This window comes from Rhopilema esculentum, chromosome 11, assembly GCF_057945365.1.
Source record: "Rhopilema esculentum isolate cy_ngs chromosome 11, ASM5794536v1, whole genome shotgun sequence".
NCBI classification, from domain to species: domain Eukaryota; kingdom Metazoa; phylum Cnidaria; class Scyphozoa; order Rhizostomeae; family Rhizostomatidae; genus Rhopilema; species Rhopilema esculentum.
Genome location: NC_142825.1, coordinates 2,839,613 through 2,865,476, shown reverse-complemented (window position 1 = coordinate 2,865,476; position 25,864 = coordinate 2,839,613). Strand labels below are relative to the sequence as shown.

General features: G+C 37.2%; 1 protein-coding gene across 1 annotated transcript; it reads left to right on the top strand.

The window, feature by feature from the left end:
• The first annotated feature begins 72 nt into the window (after positions 1-72).
• Positions 73-25,806, top strand: LOC135693734 (uncharacterized). The gene is made up of 30 exons (XM_089111224.1): positions 73-343; positions 6,376-6,470; positions 7,343-7,430; positions 7,916-8,047; positions 8,291-8,439; positions 8,626-8,775; positions 9,229-9,312; positions 9,437-9,554; positions 9,779-9,867; positions 10,472-10,570; positions 10,868-10,955; positions 11,391-11,464; positions 11,691-12,093; positions 12,373-12,524; positions 12,834-12,983; positions 13,134-13,424; positions 13,754-14,008; positions 14,158-14,346; positions 14,930-15,049; positions 15,232-15,606; positions 15,946-16,029; positions 16,568-16,750; positions 17,440-17,526; positions 17,664-17,816; positions 18,555-18,610; positions 18,828-18,881; positions 19,247-19,400; positions 19,984-20,135; positions 23,308-23,389; positions 23,634-25,806. Exons 1-30 carry the CDS (start codon positions 286-288, stop codon positions 24,732-24,734), a joined length of 5,265 nt encoding a protein of 1,754 aa, XP_088967350.1. The 5' UTR covers positions 73-285; the 3' UTR covers positions 24,735-25,806.
• The last annotated feature ends 58 nt before the right edge of the window (positions 25,807-25,864 follow it).

Here is a 25,864-nt window from a genome sequence, read left to right as displayed (position 1 = left end):
ACTTGTCAACGAGTCATTCATCAAATTTTGACGGAAAACAAAGTTTGATGTTCGCGGTAGAAGACAAAGAGCCCCGCGTCGAATGTGGAAAGTGCGAACGACAACAACCCGTGGTTAATGCCCATATGAAATGCATTCTAAATTCAGGTACATACACCCATTAAATGGCATTCGCACTTGTCAGGTATAAGCCAATGGAATGCATCATAACATAGCACATTGTTGATCATTCTGAAGAGGTATCACAAAGTTGTAAATCTAAGTTCTGCGAGAAATTAAACTAAAATGGCAACAAGGACAATCTCTGTCCTGTGGTTAGCAGTCATTTCAAATTCTATAATCGGTGAGTATGGAATTGTTTTTTTAAGTGACACTCCTGCAGTGTGAAGATTAAATGTGAGATAATTTACAACTTTATCGTGCAGTTATCTGGAAAGTCACGTCGAGTCGAAGCCACAAAGTCATATAAAATTTAAGGTCTTAAATCTAGAGCTGATTTACTAATGCAGTGTTCTGGAGTTGGGAGTTGAATAATGAAAGCGGGTTTTAATCACAACAAATCTTCGGAGATGAAAAGTATCTCTAACTTGGCTACAAGGTCTATCTGATTTTAAGGGTTTGTTTCTCTATTGTGTTTGCAAAAGTTGTCCCTCCAACTGGCTGTCTATGTGCCACATACAAATAGCATTTTCTTTCCCAATATCAAGGTGTTGTTGATAGGTGAACCTCGACTTTGTAGGTCCATTTCAACACACACTTAAAGATTCAAGTGCTTCAATCTACTAGATTTTCTTGATACCAAGAATAAGGTATTCGTGGCACTTTGATGCTAATCATTTTGAATACGGAGAGGCAGAATAACTAAAGCTAGGAAAGTCGAAAGCGTTTCCCCGAACTTCCTTGCTCTTGTGTTAATCGGTTTAATAAAAGGCATTTTTAAGAATGTGATTAAAGTAGTTGAATTCGAAGTGTTATGGTAGACTTTAGTTAAACAACGAGTCTTTACAATTGCTTTTTCACACGTTTTTGAGAAGGAATCTAGCAATGGGCATGATTGATTATTTGCTGTCGTTTATTGTTTGGCGAGCATTGTCTGCGCTTTTCCTCGTTTACTTTTGTTGACGCTGATGGATGAGACAAACACAGCTTGGCATTAGTGAATCACTTATGATAGCCAAGGAAGAAACTGATACTAACACCATCTCGAGCCACAGATTAGCCAAAAGAATTCCTTCACCCAACTCACGCGACAGCGCTCAAACTTATTTCCCGAAAGGCACATGTCAGACTTCAATCCGCCATTTTGGCCTTTCTTTCTAATGTGAGCTTGAGAATGTTTCGACAAATTTACTGTTTAGCAATCCTCTCTTTATTCGATCAATAACTCAACAAAGTTCATTTAATAGTTCGACAGTGATATGAATGTTTGATTTTTAAAAAACAAAGCATCTTTGTGAGAAATCTCAATCAGAGTGGTGCTCTAGACTCTGGAAAACCCAAGATTTTATCTTAAATTTTCAGAACCTTACGTTTTAATCAGTCTCTTGTTGATACTGTACATTCTTCGGTTTATAAGAACCAGTAAATTTAAGTTCAGGCTGACTGTTCTTAATTTTGTCGAAAATCTGAGGCTGCATTGTTCTTAATTTGTTCTTAAATTAAGAGGGTGTAAGCAGTGCGAGTGCTAGCCTTTTCGCTCTAAGGAGGTGTAAGGAAGTGAGTAAAACAGCCTTAATTTGCTGACAAATTTGAATATTCATCGAAAAAGCACCCACCCATCGCCAAAAATCCTCGATTTTGAGAAAAAATGTTGTATCAAATTGTATTTTGCAAAAGCTCAGCCTCAGCTTTTTCTTAATTTTTTCTTAACTTTTGATCAATTTGGAGTCTCATGTTCTTATATCATTGTTCTTATAAAAAAGAGTGTATACCATATGTTCCGATCAATTAACAAATTTATGGATATATGAATGTATAAATTTGTTAAAAAAATGTTTTTTACATTTTGATGTGTGGACAAGGTAACAGATAAGGTTCCACGGTAACATTTTTTTCATTTTTCGGTCATCTCTTTGCAAACTCTCATATTGGTAAATGATCAATTAGAAATAAAGAAATGCTACCGATTTATTCCTGCCAAAATGCTATTTAAATGACTCATTCGTAGCAAAGCACGACGTTTTCCGAAGGGAGTGGCTGCTTTCATGCTATTTCGATTTTTGCGGGGGTAGAACATTTTTCTTCCGTTTCAAATCATAGCAAAATCGATTTACCTTCATATCCATCAAGCGATTTTCTATTATTTTTGATGAAATATCATCCTAGAGAGTTTCTTGGTGTTCTGTTCGCTTAGCATTCCTTTTCCAGGATAATAGGCCTAGGCTGCAGGATGGAAAGGGCCTAGGCTGCAGGGAAGACCAAATCTTAATTAAAAGTTGAATATTCATCCCTAAAATGTTGCTTAGGCCAGTGATAGAGGGTGTGGCTATATATAGGTCCATTCTCATCATCAGAATTGCAAATAAGACTCGCTACAGTCATAAGAGTTTGTAAACAGTGAGTCAAAATCAGGGGCATGTTATTCCCATGACTGGGCAACATTTTGGCCTAAAAACTTTAAAAGGAGCTCTACGACTAGCTGAAAATCCAGACACGTTTCTTATGTCGAGAACTCTCTGCAATGGTTGTAATACAATCTAACTAATTCGTATGTCAAACTGACTCAATGCAGCAATCAGACCCGACTTGGACTAAGTGCCACTTGATCACCACTTTGGTATTCATGCACACCAAAGTATTCTTTCGCTTTGTCATCAATTCATCATTTACTTGAAAACAAACATATAGCCACAGTTGTTAGAACCTCTTAAGGAGCTGGGTTGGGCATTACAAAATTTATTTCTACGAGGAAGGTCAATGTGTTACTTTAGAAAGCCATATGTCATTATGGATCGCTTAAATGCATTGTATCACAACTTAAAAACCGGTTTGTTCAAGACAGCTGCCCAAAATGCTTCTATATGTAGCTGTATATAAGTGAATTTAACAAGAGATGTCTTATATGTGAACAGTAATTTGCAAAGGTTTTCTGAAACGAATAGCAGGGCCTATTTTGAGAAATTTTTAATGCTTCATATTTATAATTCTATTTTTTATAAGAAATTTTTCTGTTGCAATCAGTGCAAACCCTTGCAAACCCCAGGTGTCTGAGCCTTGCAAGCGTAGCGAGGAAATACCCCAAATTTTGAACACGTGTATAGGCCATGACGCAGAAATCACAAACAGATAGACGATAATATACACAATCAACGATAAGATCTCAAAACAGCAACAAAACAAGCAATAGCTACAAAACTTGAATAGAAAAACATAGTCATTTATCTCTTGTAATCAGAGTCACTATCTCATGTTTTGTCTGGACAGTAAAACAAAAAAGTTTTTTTAGGCTCTTTATCTTTCTTTTTGTTAAGTTAAGTGAGCTTCTGCTAGATGCCCAGGTCAACTGATAAATTGTTACTGAATGTTTTGTCTTCGACAAGATCAAATTACGAAATTTACAGCAATGCAGACATTTACAAGTAGATATTTTGTTTTTGGTTCTGGACATTTCGTTTTGTTTTAGGTTTTGATAAGAGAGTCTTTCCGATGGTCAAACGAGATTTACAATACATGACCTCTATATCGAACTGACGAGGAAAATTCGCATTTTGTGAACAAAGCAGGAATCTGGGGTGGCCGCAAATAGACATTTTCACAAATCCAATAATTCAATACTGCACATTTTCGAAATCAATACTGCACACAGTTTGTAATACTGTACACTAAAATAGGCCCTGACGAAAAGCATGCTCCACCTGTTTGGTTCCTAGAATCAAAAAAGTTGCCAAGGCTCGTTGAAAACGTTCATCAATGCTTTAGAAGTAGCATTTTATAAAAGATCTGAATAAAAATCAGTATTAAATTCATTTAGATTTTGCATGCTTGTGCCTCTTCAGGGCTCAAAATTATTCAGCAACTACTGGTGGGTCTCAGCACAGGTTTTCAACATCCTGTGAAAGCGATATTATTCCAGGTCAAAGCAATAGGGCCGAAAGGATGACAAATTCAGGAAGCTGGTACAGGCATTCTTCTGTCAGCAGATTGCAAATGCCTCCAGCGATTTTCAATAAGTGTGTACTATAGTGCTCTTCAGCAATGAAGTTCATTCCTTCACTTGATAAATCAGAAGCCAGTGTGATATAGCTATTCGTAAGAAAATCCCTCCAAGCAAGCAGCCAGGAAGAAACTCAAGGGAGCGAAACGAGCAATGAGAGTAGAAAGGGAACCATTGATGGGAGTAAAAAGGGGACAACATTGCTGACCCGAAGAAATATTTTGAGGACTTTGCCGGGACTTCAGAACCAGGAGAGCTAGGGGCATGTGCCCAAGTGCACCACCTTTTTATGAGACATATTGTGCCTTCCTATCTTGGCCATCTTTGAATTGTTTCCTTGAAATATGAACCCTACCAGCCTGTTTATCTGTTAGAATTGTATTAGTATGCGAGAGTATTTTAGATTTTAATGCTATTTTCTAGAAATAACAAAATCCTCAGCTCTTAAAATTATTTAGGATTGACAAAACAACACAACGTCAGATTCAAAACTAGACGTAGCCTTATAACGCCCAAATTCAGAGCTACCTAATATGATAGTTTTATAAAATTGCCAAGCAAGTCGAGCCACCTGGTATGAAAAAGTAAACTAAATATTCCAACGGTTCAATTAAAAGGATCATTTAAACGCAATTTTTCTGATAAAATGTTCTGGAATGTAGCTGTTCGATTTTTCTGTCACTGACAACTACTTCTGTGCGAATTTGCTACATGTAGTGCTGAGGCTATTTCGCAAATGGTTCAAAAGAACTGAATTTGCAACATTTTGCTTTTGTCAAATAATATTTCGGTAACTAATAGATAGTGCAGGAAAATAACCGACCGAGCGAGGCTCGGTAAATTTCGGTAAAAGTATTGTGTGTAAAATTAGCGTGTTTGCTTTTTTCAAATGTGGTTTTTTCCTCTTTGATTTGTCACCCTTTTCACGAGAAGCTATCAAACAAGCTAGAACTCGTTTGTTCATTGTTTGCATCAGAACCATTGTTCGCTTCGTTCAATCCATTTTACGTTTTGTAAAATATATAACACTTTGGCATTTCACCTGATAGCTTAATCGTTCAGAAATGTCATATGTCATTCTTTTTAAAGACTCTTTATATCGTTTTCTATTTCTTTAATGATATGATGGATGATTATGGCCTGTCTCTGAAACAAGACCTACTTAAATTTATTTTTTCCATTCTAACATTCTAAATTGCTTATATTACTTTGGTGGAGATAAAATGAGCTAAAAAAGTAGAGAAGCAAAACCAAGATTAAATTGGAAAAGTGGGCTGTTGTGGTCCTGGGTACAAGTGACGTGATCTTGTGCGAGGAAGAGACAACTCAGAATTTGCCTTCTCTATAGAAATACCGTAAAAGGTCTATTAAGCTCCCCTCTCTATTAAGCCCCTCTCTATTAAGTACCCCCTTATCAAGCAACAACTTTGAATTAGCCCCCCTCTCTATTAAGCCCCCCCCTCTTTAGCCTTTGATGTCAAACATAGAAATCATGCACATTTAGTGGGTCTCTTGATGATAAGATCATGTGCATTAAATACGGCCTATATAAAGACTATCTTGGGCGACTCAGTAGTCAGTCGACGTTTGTTTTTAAGATGTCCAAGGGGTGGTTATCAAATGATCCTGGTGATGTTGATGAAGATGATGACCTTATTATTGATTGATTAAACTTTCAAAGCTGCTAGCAAAGTTTTTTGAGAAAGTTTCTATGACATTTTCATAACAAAAAATTGCAAAGGGTATTCTCAAACTTTTTTTGCTTCAAATTTTTAATAAGCCCCCCTCTAGGACTAAAAACAATAAATAAGCCCCTCCCCCCCGGGGGCTTAATAGAGCTTTTACGGTAAAAGGCTAGAACGTACAGAAACATAGGGAAACCAAAGGCATTTGTTGTTAATATCTAGTTCAGTAGGGGCTTCTTTACTTAAATACATCAAATTAGGCCTAGGCCCATCTGAAGTGCCTTATTTTCGTGCAAAGCTCTCCTGATAGAACCCAAAATATATTGGAGCATCGATTAAAACCTTCAGACTGTAGCTCAAGTTTGGATACATTAATTTATCTTAAAAGCTGCTCGGTATAATAGTGTCATTTATTTTGTAGCTGGTCTCAAGGAAATTGTTGTCAAAATGTTTGTCAATGATTACTTACCTGACCGCGTGCTGTTTCTTGGTAATTGATGAACATCACTAAAATAAGTAAACATTGTCTTCTTGCAGTAAATACAAGCAAAAGCACCTTGACCTTTGATGTTGGATTTGTATCACTTTGGAATTCATCGGACGCCACGCTCTCCAGCCTAGGAAAGGAAATGGTTAGCCTTGTTTGCACTGCTCGTTTTCTTTGTTGGAAACTAAACCAATGTAACAATCATGATATATATTACAATTTTAAAGACGGCTTTTTCATTCCCTTGAATAATGTTCACGTGCAAATTGAGTTTTTGAAACTTATTATTGATGTTGAAGGGCAGTTCAGTGCTGGTTTTCAAAAGGAAATTTTTCTGTAGAGATGTGTATAGAGCACTCTGGATACCAGACTCTCTTTGTTCATTGAAGTATGTTTAGGGTAGATAATTAAAGGGTTCATCGGCAGCATGCTATCGTAAGAATAAATTTTTATCAATATTCCGTGACGTTTGAAAAGAGATCTCTAAGATGCTAGTCAGAAAATGCTTTTGGTTGTTATGCTTAAACAAATATTGTTATTAGTGAAAGTTGTTAGGTTGTAGGAAAGTTATAGGTTGTAGGCTAAGTTGAACTATATTCACGCCTTTCAAATAGTCTTTGATCGTAGATCTGTGAAAACCATAACGTTTCCTACGGTAGAATGATTTTAAATCTAATAAAACTATATTTCAATATGTCTGTATGGAATTATGTAGAATAACAGTATCAGTGGAAGTAAGATAAAGGACACTGCTGTCCACAGATTTTATCTGCCGTAGTTCTTCAAGTTCTTCTTTTTCTAGTGGCAAATTATGAGTATTTGAAAATATTGATATTCTTAAGTGATAGGCCTACATTCGGTTTTATCTGACCCATCGGTAAAATGTTATTACGAGTTTTGCCTCAAAAAAAAAAATTGTCAAATGATATTTCCAAGAAAGACGTTTGTTTCTCCATTAAAGAAGAATCATTTCTTCTCATTTAGTTTTACGCTCTCATACTCTTCTTTCACTTTAAGGTATCTGTTTACAAGCTGGCTGTGGAGGAAGTAAACAAAGATGCTGTAGCAAAAAAGAGCCCTGTTAGATTATCAGAAAATTTCAAAGGTTTGGTTAATTTTTTATCAAAAATTCCCATTTTGTACGTTATCTTCTTGCATTTACTGCTGTTTCATCTTTTTTCCTAAACATTTAGTTGTTTTCTTTGTTTATATATGACCTAAATAGCAAACGGGATAAACAGGTTATATATGGACTATGAAGAGACGAAATGTTTCTGATTTTGCAACTACATGGCAGGATGCTACTTTAACCCTGATTCCGACATTTCTTCTACTATAATCAAGCATTTCCGCTTTGTTACATTCATTCGGTGACAGTGCTATAGCAGAGTCCAGAAAAGTGAAAGTGTCCCAAGGAAACAATGAAAACGTGCCCTGGTTTGGGTGTTCCTCTGAAGTTTCATTTGTTTTCGTTGGCCTTTATTGCCATCCTTTGTTGTTTGCAATGTTTTCTGGCTTTATTTCTCTCTTTATGAAAAGTCTTTGCAAGGTTTAAACGAATGTTCAAAGCGTTTTATTCTTTTTTCCTAGAACTCATACTCGACGAAAATGACTGCAGTAAGGCCAGCAAAAGGTTGATAAATAACTCGCGAATTGTTGGCATCGTCGGTGCAATGACGTCAGCTTGTTCGAAGATCATGCAAAAGCAAATCAAAATTTCAGGTGGGAACATTCTCTGAAGTTAATTCATCGTGATAAAAACTTTCACACGATTTTAATGTATTCTACTAACATTTTTTTCTACAATCAGGCAAAGCGCAATGATTCTTACAAAGGATTTCCAATTTGTCTATAGAATCCTTCGTATGACTGTTGCTTTTAACCAAATCCTGTCTTTTTCTCTGACTCACAAATCTCCGTTTTTTATCAAAAAATAACTTCATATACCATCTTCTGCATTTTCAGGAGCAAAGTTATCACAGATCTCCTACAAGTCAACGCTTAGAAAACTCACTGACAAATTTCAGTATCCGACTTTGTTTAGAACTTCATTTAGTGACGAAAGTCAAGCCCAGGCCCTTGCGGATATAGTCAAAAATTTCAGATGGAGAAAGGTATTGAGAATGTTTTTCATAAATGGTTTATTCTTTTTATGTTTTGTGGATTATACACTTTTAATGACTAATACTAGCTTAGTATTTTTATCACCTTTTAAGAGTATGACTTTTTGGCCCAACTTGCCTATCATAATACAAAAACGTGTGTCATCTTTTTCTTATTATTCGTGTCATATTTCTAAGGTTGGTCTTTTTGGCATGAATGACGCGCAGGGTGAGATTTTGACTGACGAGATCAGATCACGATTGCACGATTATGGAATCATGCTTGCTGAATCAATCACGTTCAAACCAGGTGATTCAGATAGAGTCATTGATGACAGGCTTCAGAAGGTAATTCCTTTTTGAATCTGAAAATTTTCGCTTTTTATGATTTTTAGAAACTGAAAATGTTTGTTACTAGAATAAACGTAGCTCATTCAGTTGTTTAATTTAGTCTGCAAACAACCATGTTGATTGATATCTGTTAGTAGTCACACATTACCTTAAACGGGAATAAACACAGTTGTCAGTTGGCCTAAAGGTGAAACTCTTTTAAAAAGGCCTGACTGACTGTAAGTACTGTGCGTACGACACTAATGTATTTTAAAATTGATTCTGTGAAGATTACAATTAGAAGGACTGTGGCAGAGTGTACACGATTTTGTGTGTATTACAAGAGGGTATTAAATTGCCTCTCTGCGTTCCCAGCTTAAACAAGTTACTCCGTAAAAATGGATTGACACTTGCCGTTTTTTCCAGGTTTTTGACCATATGTAAACGTTCTCATGGATGTTTTTCTTTCAGTTGAAAAGTGCAGAAACCAGAATTAACATATTGCTTGCAATTGGAGACGATGCCTTGAGAGTCATAAAGAGAGCTAAGTTAAAGGTTAGTACGTTGTTTATGACCAAACAAGTATGGTTTATCAATGCCTTAATTTGTAAACAATATTTTCTTAAATAAGTAAACAAAAGTTTGAGTTACCAATCATCGTTTTTTGTTGCATTGGCAGAAAATGACTGGTGAAGGATGGGTTTGGATTGGCAGTGATGGTATTGCAGCCTCGTTGCTGCATGCTGATACCGAAACGAGCAAGGCTGCAGATGGCATGATTGCCGTATCGCCTAAAAGTGAGTCTATATCAACTCTAAATTTTAGAGAAAATATTTGAGCACATCCAGACTTCGCATTCTTTCAAAACGTCTTTTTTATTGATATCTAAGGAGGAGATGCTAAAAATTTTATTGCTGATTGATTTTTAAAGTAGAGTTAACGCTGATAAACGCATCAGCATGACTATTCGAATGATTATAGCTAGGCACTTTTTCCAATTTTTGTTTTTGTTATGTTTTAGCTCCAACCGGAGAAAGCTTACTTACTTTAATAATGAGCTGGTTTGGAAAGTCAACAGAAGCCTTTCCTGGCGTCCTTTGGAAACTGAAGGTACATAATCAGTCTCGCAAGACTTTCTTCAATGATGCTGTTATGATTGATTTTTTGACCTGTGTTTGGTGCTGACAATATCAGTTGCATACCTTGACCCTCCAGACTAGAGAGGTGGAGGTTCATCCGAGGGGCAAATCACTCCAAGAAAATCTCGTACACTTTTTGCGAAAAACTTATTGTTTTATCTAAAAATCTCTGAAAATCTGAAAATATCGTACGCCATTTGCAAGAGTGAATTGCCCCTCGGGTTCATCAATAGTAAACGTTACTGACGAAGACATCGATAGAGAAAAATTTCAGATTTTTTATTTCCCCAATCGATAGTGATTTTGCCTAGAAGCTAACGATTTTAGGGACTATCTGAATATTCTCTGACCAACTTGCGACAAACTGGGTGCCACCCCATCCCCTTCGGTGCCACGTCCTAGAACAAGGATATCGACTTGATGTATGTCCTTTTTGAATTTTTATTCGGAAAGTTTGAGATATTTCAATGTTTAATATATTAAAAATTTTCCATATTACCAATTAATGGTGATATATAGAATTTACTGGCTTTTCCAGTTTTGTTATCAACGAAATTACTTGTTTTACTTTGTAGTTACCGGGAATAAGCCCTTACGACGCTCAAGTGTTTGACGCTGTTTGGTTTTACTACAAAGCTTTGGACAGCCTTGTAAGAAAAGGAACATTATCTAAGGTGCGTTTCCTTTTTGCAGCTTTAACTGAATTCCTTTCCTGTCTATCTGAATTCATCAACTTTTGTTATTACCTATAAGTTCTGTTTATAAATTGTTATCTGGACAATACATTTTAAAAAACATCACCTTTTAAAAAATCTGCTTTTCTTTGGATTCCCCTGTACTTCTGTTATAACGGATGAAAATAGAAAGATTGAAATTATTTGAAATGCTAGAATGCTAGATAACATAAAGAAGGATTGCAATATAATTTCGGTTCCTTGTAAAATTAATCACTTTCAATGTCCTTATCAAAGAATACGTCCAGCTCTGACACAAGGTTGGCAGTACTGGAAGAGTTGAAGTCCTTCAAAGATTGGTCAAGTGGCATTCACAGCATTGCAGGTAGCTTTTGTCATGTGATCAAATGTTCATTCTTTGACTATTGGTATAATCCCTATAAATGCCACTCCTTGACAATTTTAGATGAAAACTTTTAGAAAATTTTCTTATTCTCTTCTTTCCACGATTATTTATGTTTAAGTTTGTGAGGATTTCAATTTGATGCATTGATGTTGCAGCCACTTGATTAAATGGTTACCAAGCATGCTTTATCAGTTTGTATCCTTCATTTCACCCTCAATATGGGGTGTCTGTACCCTTGATGTCACCATCGAGTATCAACAATAACTAAATCTGGTTTTTTTGCATTTAGTTCTCAGACAGCATAAACACGCTAAGTGCTCAATCAATCAAGCTTAATATGGATAATGGAATTGATACTGAAGAACTCGTTAAATAATGTATTAGCGATTATCATCTTTGAATTTTTTTCCTCAGGTGGAAAGATTTTCTTTGATGTGGAAGGAAATACATTTGATGTCCCAGCTTCACTTGACGTTGTCAATTTTGTTGTGAGTAATATCTTTGAGCCAATCTATTTCGGTTTAAAGTTAGCAACGTTTGTACTTCATCTCCACTTTGACACTGGTGGCATTGAAACATCTTCCAAAGCAAGTTCAAGAAATTGCATCGTTTTTTGTATCAAGTTTCATGTTAAGCTGGCGTGCTTTTCAAGGACAAGCAGGTTATACAGTTTCGTCCTTTATCTCTTACGTTTGTGAATCTGTTTTTAATTAGGATAAGTCACTGGTCAACGTCGGATCGTGGAATGAAACATCAGTGGGATTGAACATCCCAAGCGGTAGAATCTTGTGGCCAGGAAGAACACGCAAAACACCTACAGAGAGAGGGACGCCAGGGAAACCACTCTTTAGAGTTGGATTTATTGCCCCATTGCATGCTGGGCTTGGACCCCTGGCTAAGCATGGTCAGGAACTGGTTTCGGCAGCCAAAGTCACTGTGGATATTATTAACACGGACAGGAAACAACAGGTTGAAATCGATCTGAAGGTCATGGATGAAGGGCTTGATGGGTTGCAGTCCTGCAAAACAGCCGCAGAAAATCTGTTGGCATACAACGTTGTTGCTGTTGTTGGTGCATTTCGGTCATCTTGCTCAATGGTTGTTTCAGAAGTGTTAGGTACGCTATCAGATACAACTAAGCCTATAAATGAGCAGGGCTGCTTAAGTTGTTTAGCGGGATTTGGACTAAAATTGACATCTGATTCAGTGCATGTATGGTGTAACGAACTATACTGTCCTTTACCCGCCCTTGTCAAGAGTACAGCGTCAATTATGATTCATCACAAAGTTAATAAAGAGCTTCTGCAAATATTTCTATTCAATGATAGCATTTGCATCCCATTAACGAGCTTTTGGCAATTTTAGAAACTCTGCTAATCCATACCTTTAATTGCAGCATCAAGCAACACACCAGTCATTTCCTATGCTTCGATGGCTTCCGTCCTTTCTGACAAGAAGAAGTACCCTTATTTCTTCAGAACAGTGGCATCAGACTTCCACGAGGCAAAAGCACTGATGAAGATTTTTACCAAATATGGATTTAATGGGGTAAATGATAGGTTTTTCGTATTACAAACATTTTTATTTATAAGCCAGAATATGGACGATTGCTAAGTGATGCAGAAGTTTTTACTTCTTCGTATTTTCGTCGCTTAGAAACTTTATTTGTGTCTTACATTTTACGAGAAGCTTAACTTGTGCTACTGGTGACTTTCTTTCTGTGATCGTTTTTGTACTTCCACTGTCGTACTTCTTAACACAGCTGAATCCTTTTAAGGCCTTCAGAACTTTGTAGAACTTGAGAACCATCTCGTTATAATAATCCCATTTCATATGACATTGCTTACAATATTTTAGATTGGAACAATAGCCTCAGAAGAAATATCCTCACTAGAAACTTCAAAGAAAGTTGAAAAGTTTCTCAAGAATGCTAGCTTGGATGTGGATGTTTCTGTGAAAATTCCTTTCAAAGCTGATGCAAAAACTTTGCAAACTGCCATTAACAAGGTAAGAGATGCTCGAAGTTGTGAAAGCATTTTCTCAACAAATTTTACCTTCAAGCTTTTGATGTGCTACTTAACAATGTGAAATCAATAACCATTTTCGAAACGCCACAACAGCCGTCCTCGTAACCATTCTTTTCAATCTTTTCCCAAGGTGCAACAATATGGTTCTCAGGTAAACCTCATCTCGAGCCTCGTTCCTGAATCACTTCCACTTTTGCAACAAATTGTGACAGCAAAGATGACTGGGAAGGGATGGGTGTGGCTAGTGACAAGCGGGATGACGTCGAAGTTGGTAACTGACAATGCTGAGCTTGCAAAAGCAATGGATGGCTTCATAGGGACCGGTCCTGCTTCGGGGGAGGGCAGTGTGTACTTGAATTTTCTTTCAAAATGGCTGGAAAAAGATTCAAGAAAATATCCCGGAATAGTGCACGAAATGGTTGTAAGTAAATTCTGCAATAAGATGTTTTTTCGATAGGAACTGGCCAAGAGGTACGAGCTTAGGTGCAACTGAACTATTGTTTCACATGTTAAAAAAAAGACATGCCAGTTAAGTATTTTTTATCAAAGTATCACAGAAGACGGGTGCTCAACGCCTTAGCTCCGACTTCAAGACTTAATGTGAAAGCAGATGCCTTATGAAGATAGATTATGAAAGCTCCCTTCCTTTCTGCAGATACACACAGCCATGCTTGACTCATATCTTTCTCAAATGAAATCCGCTTATATCTATGCGATTCCTGCAGTAACGGACGGTGTAATCTTTTTTAGAATCCATCAGCATTACCTTACGCCGCTCAAGTCTACGATGCAATGAACGGAATTGCACTCTCCCTATCAGACCTGATAACCAGGAAGGCCATAACATACCACACCAGACAGAAGATCATTCGATTAAAGCTTTATCAAAAACTGAAGACTTTCAAAGACCTTGCGACAGGGTTTCCAAGTGCAAGTGCAACCAAATCCATGTATTTTGATGAAAACCAAGATGGACCTCCTGTTGTCGACGTTCTCAACTTAGTGGTATGGGCTGAAATTTCTTTTTAATTCCTTCTGGGCTCACTTCATGTTATCACTCCCAAAAATTTGTTTTTTCGAGATTCAAAATTTAATTTCTTTCTTTTTAAAGCTAGCATATTTTGTAGCATATTCACGAGTTTCATTGGTTCTAGGAATCTAAATGGAAAGCGATTGGAGGTTACTCTGGCCATATTGATCGCATATTGTTCACGCAAGATCCAATTTTTCCGGGAGGCACAACTGTACCTGTTGTTGGCTCAGGAAAGCATATATACAAAATAGCTGCATTTTTCCCAAAACACGCCAAACTTGGACCACTTTCAGAGCTTGGGTTTATCTGGGTAAGTAAGAAATGTTTGAAGACACGAAGCAAAAGGTTTCAGTAACTTTGCCAGTTGTTTTCCAACAACAAAAAAGTAGAATCACAGTGAATTAAAATTATGTGAATGGAAAACCAAATACAACAGTTAATGGTATACAGGCAATGGCGGCGCCAGCCACTACGCTCTGGTGGGGGGGGGGGCAGAACAAATAATTTAGGCCACGCTCTTTTAGAACTAGAAAACGACCTTTTACAAAGAAGGAAAGCCAATTTTGTCTGAAAGGGACGCCCATAACTAACTGTTGGCTATGTAAAGGCAGTTTGAAAAACAAAGGATGGCATAAAAAAAATACGTTGCCAAAATATTACCCCTCCCCCAACATTTTCCCATCGGATTTAGACGAAATACGAAATTGATGTTGCCGAGAACTGGGGGGAGGGAGGGGGGGGGAGTGTCCCCTCATGGCGCCGCTACTGAATACAGGCTGTTCATTTCTCACACACTTGAAATTGCCAAATTTTAGTTTAACAACATTTGTGAAGCAAGCAAATAGTTTATTTTTTCTTTATCAAGGAATTATTTGTTCTCGTTTTTCTGATAGGAAAATGCGCTTCAGACTGCAGTTGATTGGATAAACAAGAACCAAACGATTTCAGTTGGATTCAAATTAGAATCATTCGATGGAGGGGAAGATGATAAAAGTTGTTCAGCTGTTGCCCAGGTAAATATTCAAGATTATTCGAAAAGTTTTATTACAAAACGTCAAATGTGAAAACAACAAGCTTAGCAACGGCGAGATTCTAGCTAGTCTCGTTTTCAATCTTCTCTTCATCTTAAATCCAGTTAACATTTCAAGTTAGCGTATGCTACTACGTAAGGTTTAAGAAACATTTTTGTTTGCAGGGACTACCACATGACATAGACCTAATCATAGGTGAATTTCGATCCTCCTGCACAGCGGCAATCTACCACAAAGCAGAGCGCAGAGGCATTCCGGTGATATCGTACGGTGCAACGGCGTCCATATTGTCCAACAAGATGACGTATCCTTATCTATTTAGAACGTGCCCGTCTGACACAGAGCAGGTGAATGCATTGAATGCGCTAGTAGAGAGTCTTATGTGGGAGAAGCTGGGAGTTATTTCTGAGAAAAGCTTATACGGAACTGGCTTGCTTAACGGTTTCACGGAGAAGATGAGAGACAATGACGTATCTGTGACTGCTGTTGAGGATTTTCTTCCGGGAAGAGCAGAAAGAATCACAAAGCACGTTCTTGGGGTAAGAATCTTACAAGTATTGATCAAACTCTTGATGTGCATTAAAGATGATGATACTCGCGACTACTCAAGTTATCATGAGGCGTCTGCAATCGAAATACTTTCAACCATTCTTTAATTGCTTTCTTTTAGCCTTAGAGATATGAAAAGCAGACAAACTTTTATCAATATTATATATATACAGATTTGAAATAATGCAGAAATTTTTTATTTCTGCGAGCAGATTAGATAAAATTGCTTTTGAAAAAGTTATGCCGAATGGCAATTCCTGCTTCATCATTTTACATTTTTGCAATGGGATTTGCAAGAGGCAGTAAACCGGCGTTTTATCATTTCGTAGCTCAAAAGCTCTGGGACTGGTGTCAACCTGATTATCACCAAGCCGTCAGATGCCGAAAGGGTTTTTCAAGAAGCCTTTGAACAGGTGACCTTTTAGTGATTCAACAATTTACCTTGACTACCTTTCTGCTTAGCCTGCTTATAGCCTGAGACGGCTTGAATTGCGGAGGAGCCTTCTTCTTGATAACGGGCTATGCCTGAAACGGCGTTATTCATCTAATCTATTTTCTATTCCTGGTATAATTTACTTACACTCATTGTTATTATATATATATTGATAGTATATTTATAGAGCCTTCTCCATGCTTGAGACAGAACAACGATAACTTTAATACAGTTTAATACAATATCTGGCTAAAGGAACTCTTATCGAGAAATCATCCAGCTTACGGTAATTCTTCTACTTGTAGGGTGAGGTCCGTTATGAAGGGGGCTCACTATGGAAATTACAGGAATCTAAGCTTTTACGAACAATGTCCCGTAATCACGACATCAAATGTTTGTAACGATGATCTATGATGACATTTGGGACTGCTTTTATGCATATAATGTAACTACAATTCATACATTTTCCTATACATTATTTCAGTTTTCAAAAAAATAACTCTGATTTGATGTTTTAGGGAATGACTGGAAAGGGTTGGACATGGCTTGGCTCTGATGGTGCAGTTTCGTCAACGTTTACCCGATCGCAGCATTTACAGCACGCGATGCAAGGAATGGTTGGTTTCAGGCCTAAGATTGGGCGTGGCTCTTTGTATTCAGACGTCATAAAGCAATGGAAGTTCTCCAGCAAGCAAACTAAGGTATTTTGGTGCCATTTCAATATATCAGTTGTTCTTGCTCTATGACTGATTGCTGCAATACAGTCGAAATTTATGGGACAGTATAGTACGGACACCTTTGAAAACCGGTACCTTTTGAAACGGGTACCTCCAAATGATTGACAAACAATTCTGACCTAAACGAACAATCCTCAAAGAAACAATATGCGGACACCTTCCAGTAAAAAAGGAATAATTTTGGATCCGTAGTTGCCTGGCGCATTGATTTTTCGCTTTATAGAATTCGCACATGACAAAGCAAAGATTGGTGTTATCTTTTTAGCCGGGTGACTTTCCTTCAATTAGAATACATCCAATTGACAAGAATATTCTAATGAGAGTGTATAGATGTATCTATTCATATTCTGTAGAAATTTTTCGTGCTTAGAGCTATATATATATAAATGAGTTTGCCTTGATTACGACCTACGGTCGAATCTATTCGGCAGTCATCTCGAATATATTTTTACTGGTACCTAAGTCTTACTCTTGTTCGATATATATATATTTGTATATAAATTTTTTAGGCAATTTGCTCTCTTTATCGTTTAAAAGCGGTTAAGTGACACAAGTTTAATCTGCATCTTCAAGAGAGAGATGCACTTATATTTCATGCTTTTTATTTCGAAATGATAGATTCATATCAGTCAATTAGCTTCACTTTTCTATAGATACCGTACCTGGCACAAGTTTTAGATGCCTTACTTGCCCCTGCGACAGCACTTCATCGATTGCATTCAAAGAAAATAATCACAGTGGTAAGACAATTTTTCATCCAGTCGTCATCATTACGAAATGCATTTTTTATTGACATATATAATTGAATTTTCACATACATATTCGTCATGTTGAATTCTATCTACTGTACTATCAATGTAACCGTTCGTTCCCGCAGAAAACTAAACGTAAAGATGCAAGAAATCTGATGGCAAGAGAACTTCAAAGGATGAAAGATAAAAACTCTGGTTTTGAAAGCACAACTGGCACTGTGTCATTTTTCGATGCGAACCAGGATGCACCAGGAAATTACGATCTGGTTAATTTGAACGTAAGTATCCTTTGAAACCTTTTGCAAGACAAAAATTATTTCACTTGCAAATAAAATGGAACAACTATCAGGCAGTGGCGGACACCTGGGGGAGGCGAGGGGCGGTATTTTGGAGGACAATGGTCTTTTATTCAAAACAATGGGAAGGTATGATGTCATCTTTTCAAAACAATAGGCTTGCCCCCCCCCCCCCCCCCCCCCCGCCCCCCTCAAATGTTTGACATGGTGGCCGCGTACTGAGCGATGGAAAGGTCAAAGCATGAGAGTAAAACCTCAAAAATTTTTATAACAAGCCCAAATGGGCAATCAAGATCTATCAAGATCAGGAGCTTTTTGCCTAGTTCTTTTCTACTTGTAGACAAGAGATATCCCGTATGACCCTGTAGCAAGGAAAACCTTGGAGGTTTTGTAATCAGAATTTTTGATGTGTATGCTTTATGGATGTCCCAAAAGATGCTGTCTCGAAATATTTTATTGTGCATTTCCATAAATGCATATAGAGGTGTATTATTGATAAATGAAACATTCCCAAAACATTTCTAGAAAGCGCAATCTTTATTTGGTCAATAGCAATGCAGCTAAAACTGTTACGGTGCAAAAAGAAATTCACTATTATAGCCTAATTTTACTAGAGAAATCAAATAAATTATTCCTGAATTCTGAGATGAGAAGCTAAATTCATTTGGTAAAAGATGCTAGTTGAGGTGTCTGTTGATGAAGGTTAAAACTTTCTTTCAGGGAGAATCCTGGGTGACAGTCGGCTCCTTTCACTCAAATAAGCTTCACTTCACAAGGTTTGTTTTAATTGCCTAACAATTCATTGCTAGCTTCTTTGTTGCAAATTCTCAATTTATCAGGCATCTAAAAGACACAAGTGGCTATTTTCTTATTCCTTACCCGGAGGTGAATTCTCAACACCTTATCACTGGTACACCAGTTTGTTTTCATGGAGTGAAAATTTTAGTTTATAAAACCTTTGCCTATTGACGGAGATACATTCTATTCTTTCAGGAACATCGTCTGGCCTGGTGGTACCGTGGATACACCCCCGTCGAACCAACCGTTGTAAGTTAAAATTTTCAGTTTGTACCCTTCCACACATTTCCACACAAGGGGGAGATGTGCGGCTCATTTAAAATGATTGGGCTTATCTGTTTCAAATTGCAAACAGTCATTGTCAAGGAGCCAATTTGACCTCACACTTTTGCATGAATTAACCACGATAATATTCAACAATAGAATGAATGTGACTGCGAACATAGAGAGTTAAATTAACAAAAATAAAAGCTAAATTAACATTAGAACCCTTTAGTGAGATATAACTTTGATGCTGAAATAAAGAAACGTGAAAGATAAATATATTTCTGAATGTTATGAATACGTTTGAAAGTCTTAAGTTATCAGATCTGATTCAATTGTTTTTTCTTTAGAGATAACAAAAAGCCCGTGCAAAATGAGAAGTCTAAGACGCTGGATGGTGCATTGCTAGCTGTGGCTGTTATCTTTGGGATATTCGGAGCGCTGGTTCTTGGGTTTATGATTTACATCATTCACAGAGTTAAACACAGGCACTTATATATGCAGGTGCGTAATGTTTGCTGCTTTCACTATAAACGTTGAATCAACTTGCTTCCCTTTGTTGCTGATTAATATTTATGCTAGTTTCTAGGCTATCCAGGGGAAATGGACCTAGTCTTTCCTTGTGACGTCACAGCAATAAGTTATCTCAATGCCTATAATAGAATGTTGTTATCAATGAATTAGCGCCTCTTCTAGTATAACACCACGTTAATTCCAAGCTTAGACAAACTGCAAACTTAGCCGAACTTTCTAACCATTTAATTGTAACTTATATATATTCTATATTCATTATATAAACATATCAGTCATGCTTTGGTGTGTGGGAAAGGACCGTTCATAAAAGCAGCCCTGTGCTTCCATGCAGCATTAGACTGTTGCCTAGTTTCCACATCACCTAAAAATGCCTGATGGTCTCATGAAGCGTGAAACTAGGAATAGCAATTAATAATAACCATCCTGTTCCACGCACAATAGCGCGTACAGGTCTGCCTAGTTGGTCTCGAAGATACCGCGGTAAACCGTTCTTTTTCATATACACATCAGTCAACCTTACACCTTGATTAATGTATAAATGTCATTCTTACAGAGTGACGTTTCAAATGGTGGACTCTTCTCTGTATTATATGGCCACAGACAAGCTAATGGAGAATATGCAAGACCAGAGGGGCGTGGTGTCACTGAAGCAAACGGTCATGTGAAAATCAGTATAGAAACAACTTTAGAGAGAGAAAGCGAAACGTGACCATCGGCAACGTGATTCTAGCTAAATCAACTGCAAGAGTACCGAGATGGAAATTGCTTCGTAAATGGTGCCACCTCTGGGTTGCCACAAGTCAAAACGTTCTTCGCCGCATCCAAATTCTGAAGATTAGAGCATAGTCCGTGCTGGTTGTTTGACCTTGTTCTAAAGGTGAAGATAAGTAGAGGAATGAGTTGAAAACGCGATCTTGGTAGAGAACAATCCTGACTTTGTAGAGATAAATTGGAAATGTATTTTCTCAAGTCTGGTTTTAAGAATGAAGTAGTCAAAAGTAATTTTTAAGAAAAGTTTAACTATCAAACCGTGGTAATAACTGGTCAATTCGAAATTATGATGCAGAAAATTCACATACAAAAACTTTTGTTTCCAAAGATAAATATAAGAGAAAGTGATTAATAGTCCACCACCTCGAGGCTTTCGGCTGAACCTGGAATAAGCTTGGTTCAAGTTTTGCCCCATTGTATACTTTTGTTAAAAGAAAAATGACTTTTAGGCTTTAAATATTTCTTGTACTCCCTCTGTGAATAATTAGAGCTACCATTTCCCTGAGAGAAACGGATAGTGACTTTACAAATAGTATAAGTTGCTGCTGTTGCACGAACGGTCTAATCTTTGGGGTTGCCATGGGATGTCGCAGTCGATGTAAACCCTGTATATTCAATCAAAATTGGGCGACTTTTGACGTTTCTGTGTCATTTTTGTTTCTTTTTAGCTCAAAGTGAGCAAATAGGTCGAAATATCAATGTAAATATAATTTGAATAAAGATCCACAATTTAATGTATATTTAGATGCAGCTGAATAATAAGAGAGTAAAATTGTTTGAATTAATTGTTTTAACTGTAGATTCAGTGTTCCCACGAAGAGGTACATTTTAGAATGAATTATTGCTGTAGAAGTAATAAATTTAGTATTATGTTCATTTTTATAAGTTCAAAATACATGATGAAGATAACAAATTTTCTAATTCAAAGCTTGTTTTCTCTAAGCTTCACTTCGAGGGGAAATCGATAAAAATGAGCTGATGTCATTATAATAATGAACAAGCCATGAAATGAAATTGCGGATAATTTTAATGCCAATATTGAGTAAAGAATGTTTGAAAAGGTAACAGCCCACAGCTGAAAAATTCTCATTAAATACTCAATATTTTTTCATTGCTGAAGCAAATCTTTTTTGTCTTTCTTTGGTCCTAACGAATAAGTATCAAGAACTGAGCACAATGTTTTGTCAGCTGGCAAGTTTTCACTTGTTTCGACTGATTGATGCCAATAAACAATTACTGCAGCCATAGTGTATATTCAAACTGTTGTTACTAAGTGCAGCCCCCTTTGAGACACGTACCTTGGGTCATATTGATAAAAATTTCACCGAGGAGATCTCAGAAAAAGTTCCATTAATTGACCATGGGGTATAAACTTACATGTCTTAGAACTATGGCAATAGATTCCCAAGGGATTTAAAGTACACATCGAGCCACTGCAGAGTTCATGTGTATATGAATGATAGCACGGGTGTCTTATGCATGGAAACGTATATTGAATATATCGTATCGAATTTACCCCCAAGAACCGTAGTCTTCTACAGGCCTTCAAGATATTCTAGTTGATTTTGGCAGTCTTTCCGCAGTATTTTGTAGGAAGGAACAAACGCATGATAGGCTGCCCGCGAATCGTTTTCCGTGAATCTCTCAATGAGCAATTAGATGAAAGGTAATAGGCAGGATAAAAGTGAAACGACGACGAGACCAAGTATTGATTCTCGTCGTCATTTTATGGAATAAAATAAAATATCTTATAGAAAATCCAAATTTTCTGTGTCAGAAGTTTTTCCAACAACCAACAACGAAGTTGATATTCTGAAAGGCATATCGTATCATAAAAAGTTATCTGGTTAGGCCTATAGATAATATTCTTTTCTGTTTTTTTTACTTACATGCCGGTTAAGAAAGTTAGTTTCATTTTCTAGATTCAGGTAAACAAAGTACATTGCGACTATATCTTAGAAAAAATACTATATTTTGGAATATTATATAAATTGGAATATTATATTCGATAGGACTCGAAATATTTAACGCAAAAAGAAAACAAGAGAAAAGTTCACCCAGTCAAAAAACGAAGTAAATTCACTGTACTTTTGCCAAACCTCTCGAAATGTTAAATTCTGCCACGGATTTGGTTGTTTAGGCCAATAACAAGAGGGTCTAGACAAGAGGCTTGTGGTACACAAATATGATGTCTTAAACTCGCTCATAGTTTTTGTTACAACTGACTAATTAATGTACAAATAAAGTTGAAACTGGTTAATATATAAAAGTAAAAAATGACATGCAACTCTAGTCTGCCTTTCGCTGAAGAAAAGCCATGCACCGACCTTATCGCACACCATGCTTTTTCTTATTTGGGATGAAAGGGCGAAGTTCTTATTTACACGCTGTCAATGGCTACTCCTGCTACTCACAAAATTGCTACTAAAATTGATTGTGGACATATCACACTGTAACCTGCACAAAAAAAACTTCACCAATATTTCTGGAGACAGTTTATCAAGTTTGAATGTCGAGGCATCATAGTATTTTTTGGTTTAACATATTGTAACTATCTGTCTCGAAACAAAAGGTTTGGTTTTGCATTCGTCATCGTGTTTGTCATCGTCAAAGTTATCTTACCTGACCATATAAGTCCTAATCCTGGATGGAGAAACGATTCATAGAAACTTGATGTTAGTCACTGATTCACCTGTCCATTGTTCAAGCTTGTTAGAGTTCATTTGCATGCAAATTCTTGTGTTGTTCGGCTCGGGGACAGCTGCTTTGCAATCCCATAGTTAGCAGTCGTACAGGCCTAACAGCTACAATATTGTTATGAAATTCTTTGCGTTGGATTACAAGTCTACAGCAGTCAGGTCAAATTATAATTTGCGACTAAAAAGAACGTTTTACTGGTTTGCTGCAGTGGTTTGATTCTGTGGTTGAAACCAAGTCAATCGCTTTCAGAATTAGAAACAAGTATTGATGTTGCAAAGCCGGTGGGAGAGCCTAGGAAAAGTTTTGACTTCAGCAAAACCACTGTCGTAGCAAGTTGATGTCCTAAACACTTCTTTGAAGGAAAACCACAACAACGATTGTGATGTGAAATTTCTTTCTAAAATAGATACAGAGCTGCAAGCAACCGCAAACCAAGATGGAATCATGTTATTCCTGGAAACTTAGACGGATTGCATTACACGATAACTGTGCAAACTTGATGTAAACTGCTGTTTGTGATTCATCCACTCGCAGACAATGTTCGCAGACGTAAACAGACATTTTCCGGTTAATTCGACGGGCGAAGTGGATTTTGAAAGGCTAACCAGATTTTTATTAGTTACTTCGAAGAAACTTTAAAGCAAGGTAGTGAAGTTGTGAAGAAAGTATTTCTTGGTGCGTAAAAACAAAGCTAGCTCTCGTTTGACTGGAAGTAGCCAATTTGCTTGATAGCGACTTGAAAGATTTGCAGTGCTGAAAATGTTCACATATTTTGGTTATAAAGGCTGTTTTCCACGGCTGCGGCAAAAATCAAACAGCGCAAGAGATTCTAGGAGACTTAGTTTGCAAGAGAAACGAAAGCGCAACATTTCGGAGCCGATCCCTATTGTAAAAAGCTCAGCTGTTGTGGAAAGATTGCTTGGTTTCAACGACAATAACAATGTTTTCGTACACGCCGATGCTGGGAGTTTCACTGAAAGTCCGTGTCACCGTGGATTCAACCGGATGTACATCTCAGAGACATCCAGTACGGTAACAGAGTATCAAAATGGTGACTCCGAATCAGCGGACGATGCGGTTTTCGCCACGCCGCGCGATGACAAACCGCGACGTTACAGCACCTGTTCATTTTACCCACCGAAGCCTCCAAGAATGAAACAGAAACGGACTTTCATGTGTCAAAAAAGAGGATGTGGAAAAACGGACTTTTTGCTTGGTCGAGTTCAGGTAGCGTTTAAATCATGCAGTTTTTGTTTCACGCATTACTGTTCGGCGAAATGCCAAAATGAAGACTCAGTGGAGCATATGCAAGTATGCTTTTATGGCAGCATCGATGCAAAACTGACTCGGTTATCAAAGACTCTTCAAGAAACTGACGTCACACATTACCTTTCGAAACGGGCTTGGGATGGCTTCGCTTCCAAAGGACGCGGCTGCCTTTTTATTATATTCTCCTCGGTGGAGCGGTTAGATGAATTTTTAAATTGCAGAGTAGACGGAATAAAGTTCCAGCCGACATATTCAGGGAAAACTGAGGTGCTAAAGTGCTGTGTCTCAAATAATTACAGACGAAAATTGCTGGGGAAAATATCGTCTTATAACCCTGCAACTCATTTAATTGTGAACACTGCTGTTGTTGTTGGACGCCGGATTCCGAACAACCCAGTCCCTCGAAACAAGGACGTAACAGTTCGCAAAATTCTCGTAATCGAGCTGAACAAGATGTTTCGCTTAAGCGAGCCTGAAATATTGACTGTAAAAGAATGTACCCCGCTTGATACGAAATATCGAGCAAGTTTGCTTAATGATTGGAAAAGAAGGAAATCCGTGTAAGTCTTGGGAAGGTGCTCTACTCAAAACGAGGCTGCAGGTCAACTCGAGACCCGTCGTTTATATAAATTTCAATTAACTGCTAACCACAGACATTTTCAGTTGTTTTTCATTTCTTTCGGAATGATTTTGTAAAGGAGCATTTTAGCAGTAACAAACAACGAGAAGCAACAATTAAATGCCAATTAACTTGTTTCCAATTCTTTTCTCTGCAATATATATGACCTCTAGTAGAAGTCTGCAGACAATGGACATGTCGCTGCAACAGAGAGTAACTTTTGTCCCAAAGGTTTCTTAGTGATAGAAGCTTTTTTGCACTTTAATGAATACAGAATTGTATCAAGTACCAGAAATGAATATGGTGAATAACTTGTTAAAGAAAAGTTTCAATCTAGCATTTTGATGCATGTAAACATTCAATGTGGATGCAAGAAATTTAACTTTTCAGTCGATATAAACATTTTTCATCGTAAATTCTCACTCTTTTGTTGGACTTAAATGTTATCATGTATAGAATGAATCTGCATCAGTATCAAACATATTTTCTGAAGGCTAAAATGACTTTGAAACAGGCAGCATTTTTAGTCGAAAGTCAAAAGGTCTCACAATACTTGAGTCGATAGTCTGCTTAGTAAACAAGATACTGCTTAACACTATGACAGTAAATTTCATTTAACTTCGCAAAATTTTCAGTGTTAAGTTTCGAGGTAGCAAAAAGAGTATAGGATCGGAGGAAAAAGGGGGCATGTCCCTGCTCGAAAACCAACTCTGCAATTCTGTCTCTGGTTTAGCTAAGGAGGAGAGCAATGGGCCAGTCACGAAATTTTCTTTATTCCAAAAGATATATGAAAAAAGTTATCACCATCGAATCTTACACACTGTTTCGTTAATCCTAGTCCTAGTAGTATTGTCTTCATACAGCACCATGCCCTCCGACCTCTGTTTCTTTAGCTTTTTCGTCAAAATCCTTACCACTGTCCCTATACTGTCTTCCGAGCAGCTAACAAGGAAACGCTTGAATAACTTAAAAGAGGACACATGTGTAATCTTACACACAGAGTCACAATAATGCAGAAATAGGAATGTACTCTTAAAAAACAGCTTTTCAAAAGTAAAACTTTGCTAAATCTCTG

Bases quoted from the DNA above. Each gene is read 5' to 3' on its own strand.
- LOC135693734 (XM_089111224.1), top strand. From the start codon at position 286: ATGGCAACAAGGACAATCTCTGTCCTGTGGTTAGCAGTCATTTCAAAT. The intron at 344-6,375 runs GTGAGTATGGAA...GTCTTCTTGCAG, and splicing joins CATTTCAAATTCTATAATCG to TAAATACAAGCAAAAGCACC. The intron at 15,050-15,231 runs GTAAATATTCAA...TTTTGTTTGCAG, and splicing joins GTTGTTCAGCTGTTGCCCAG to GGACTACCACATGACATAGA.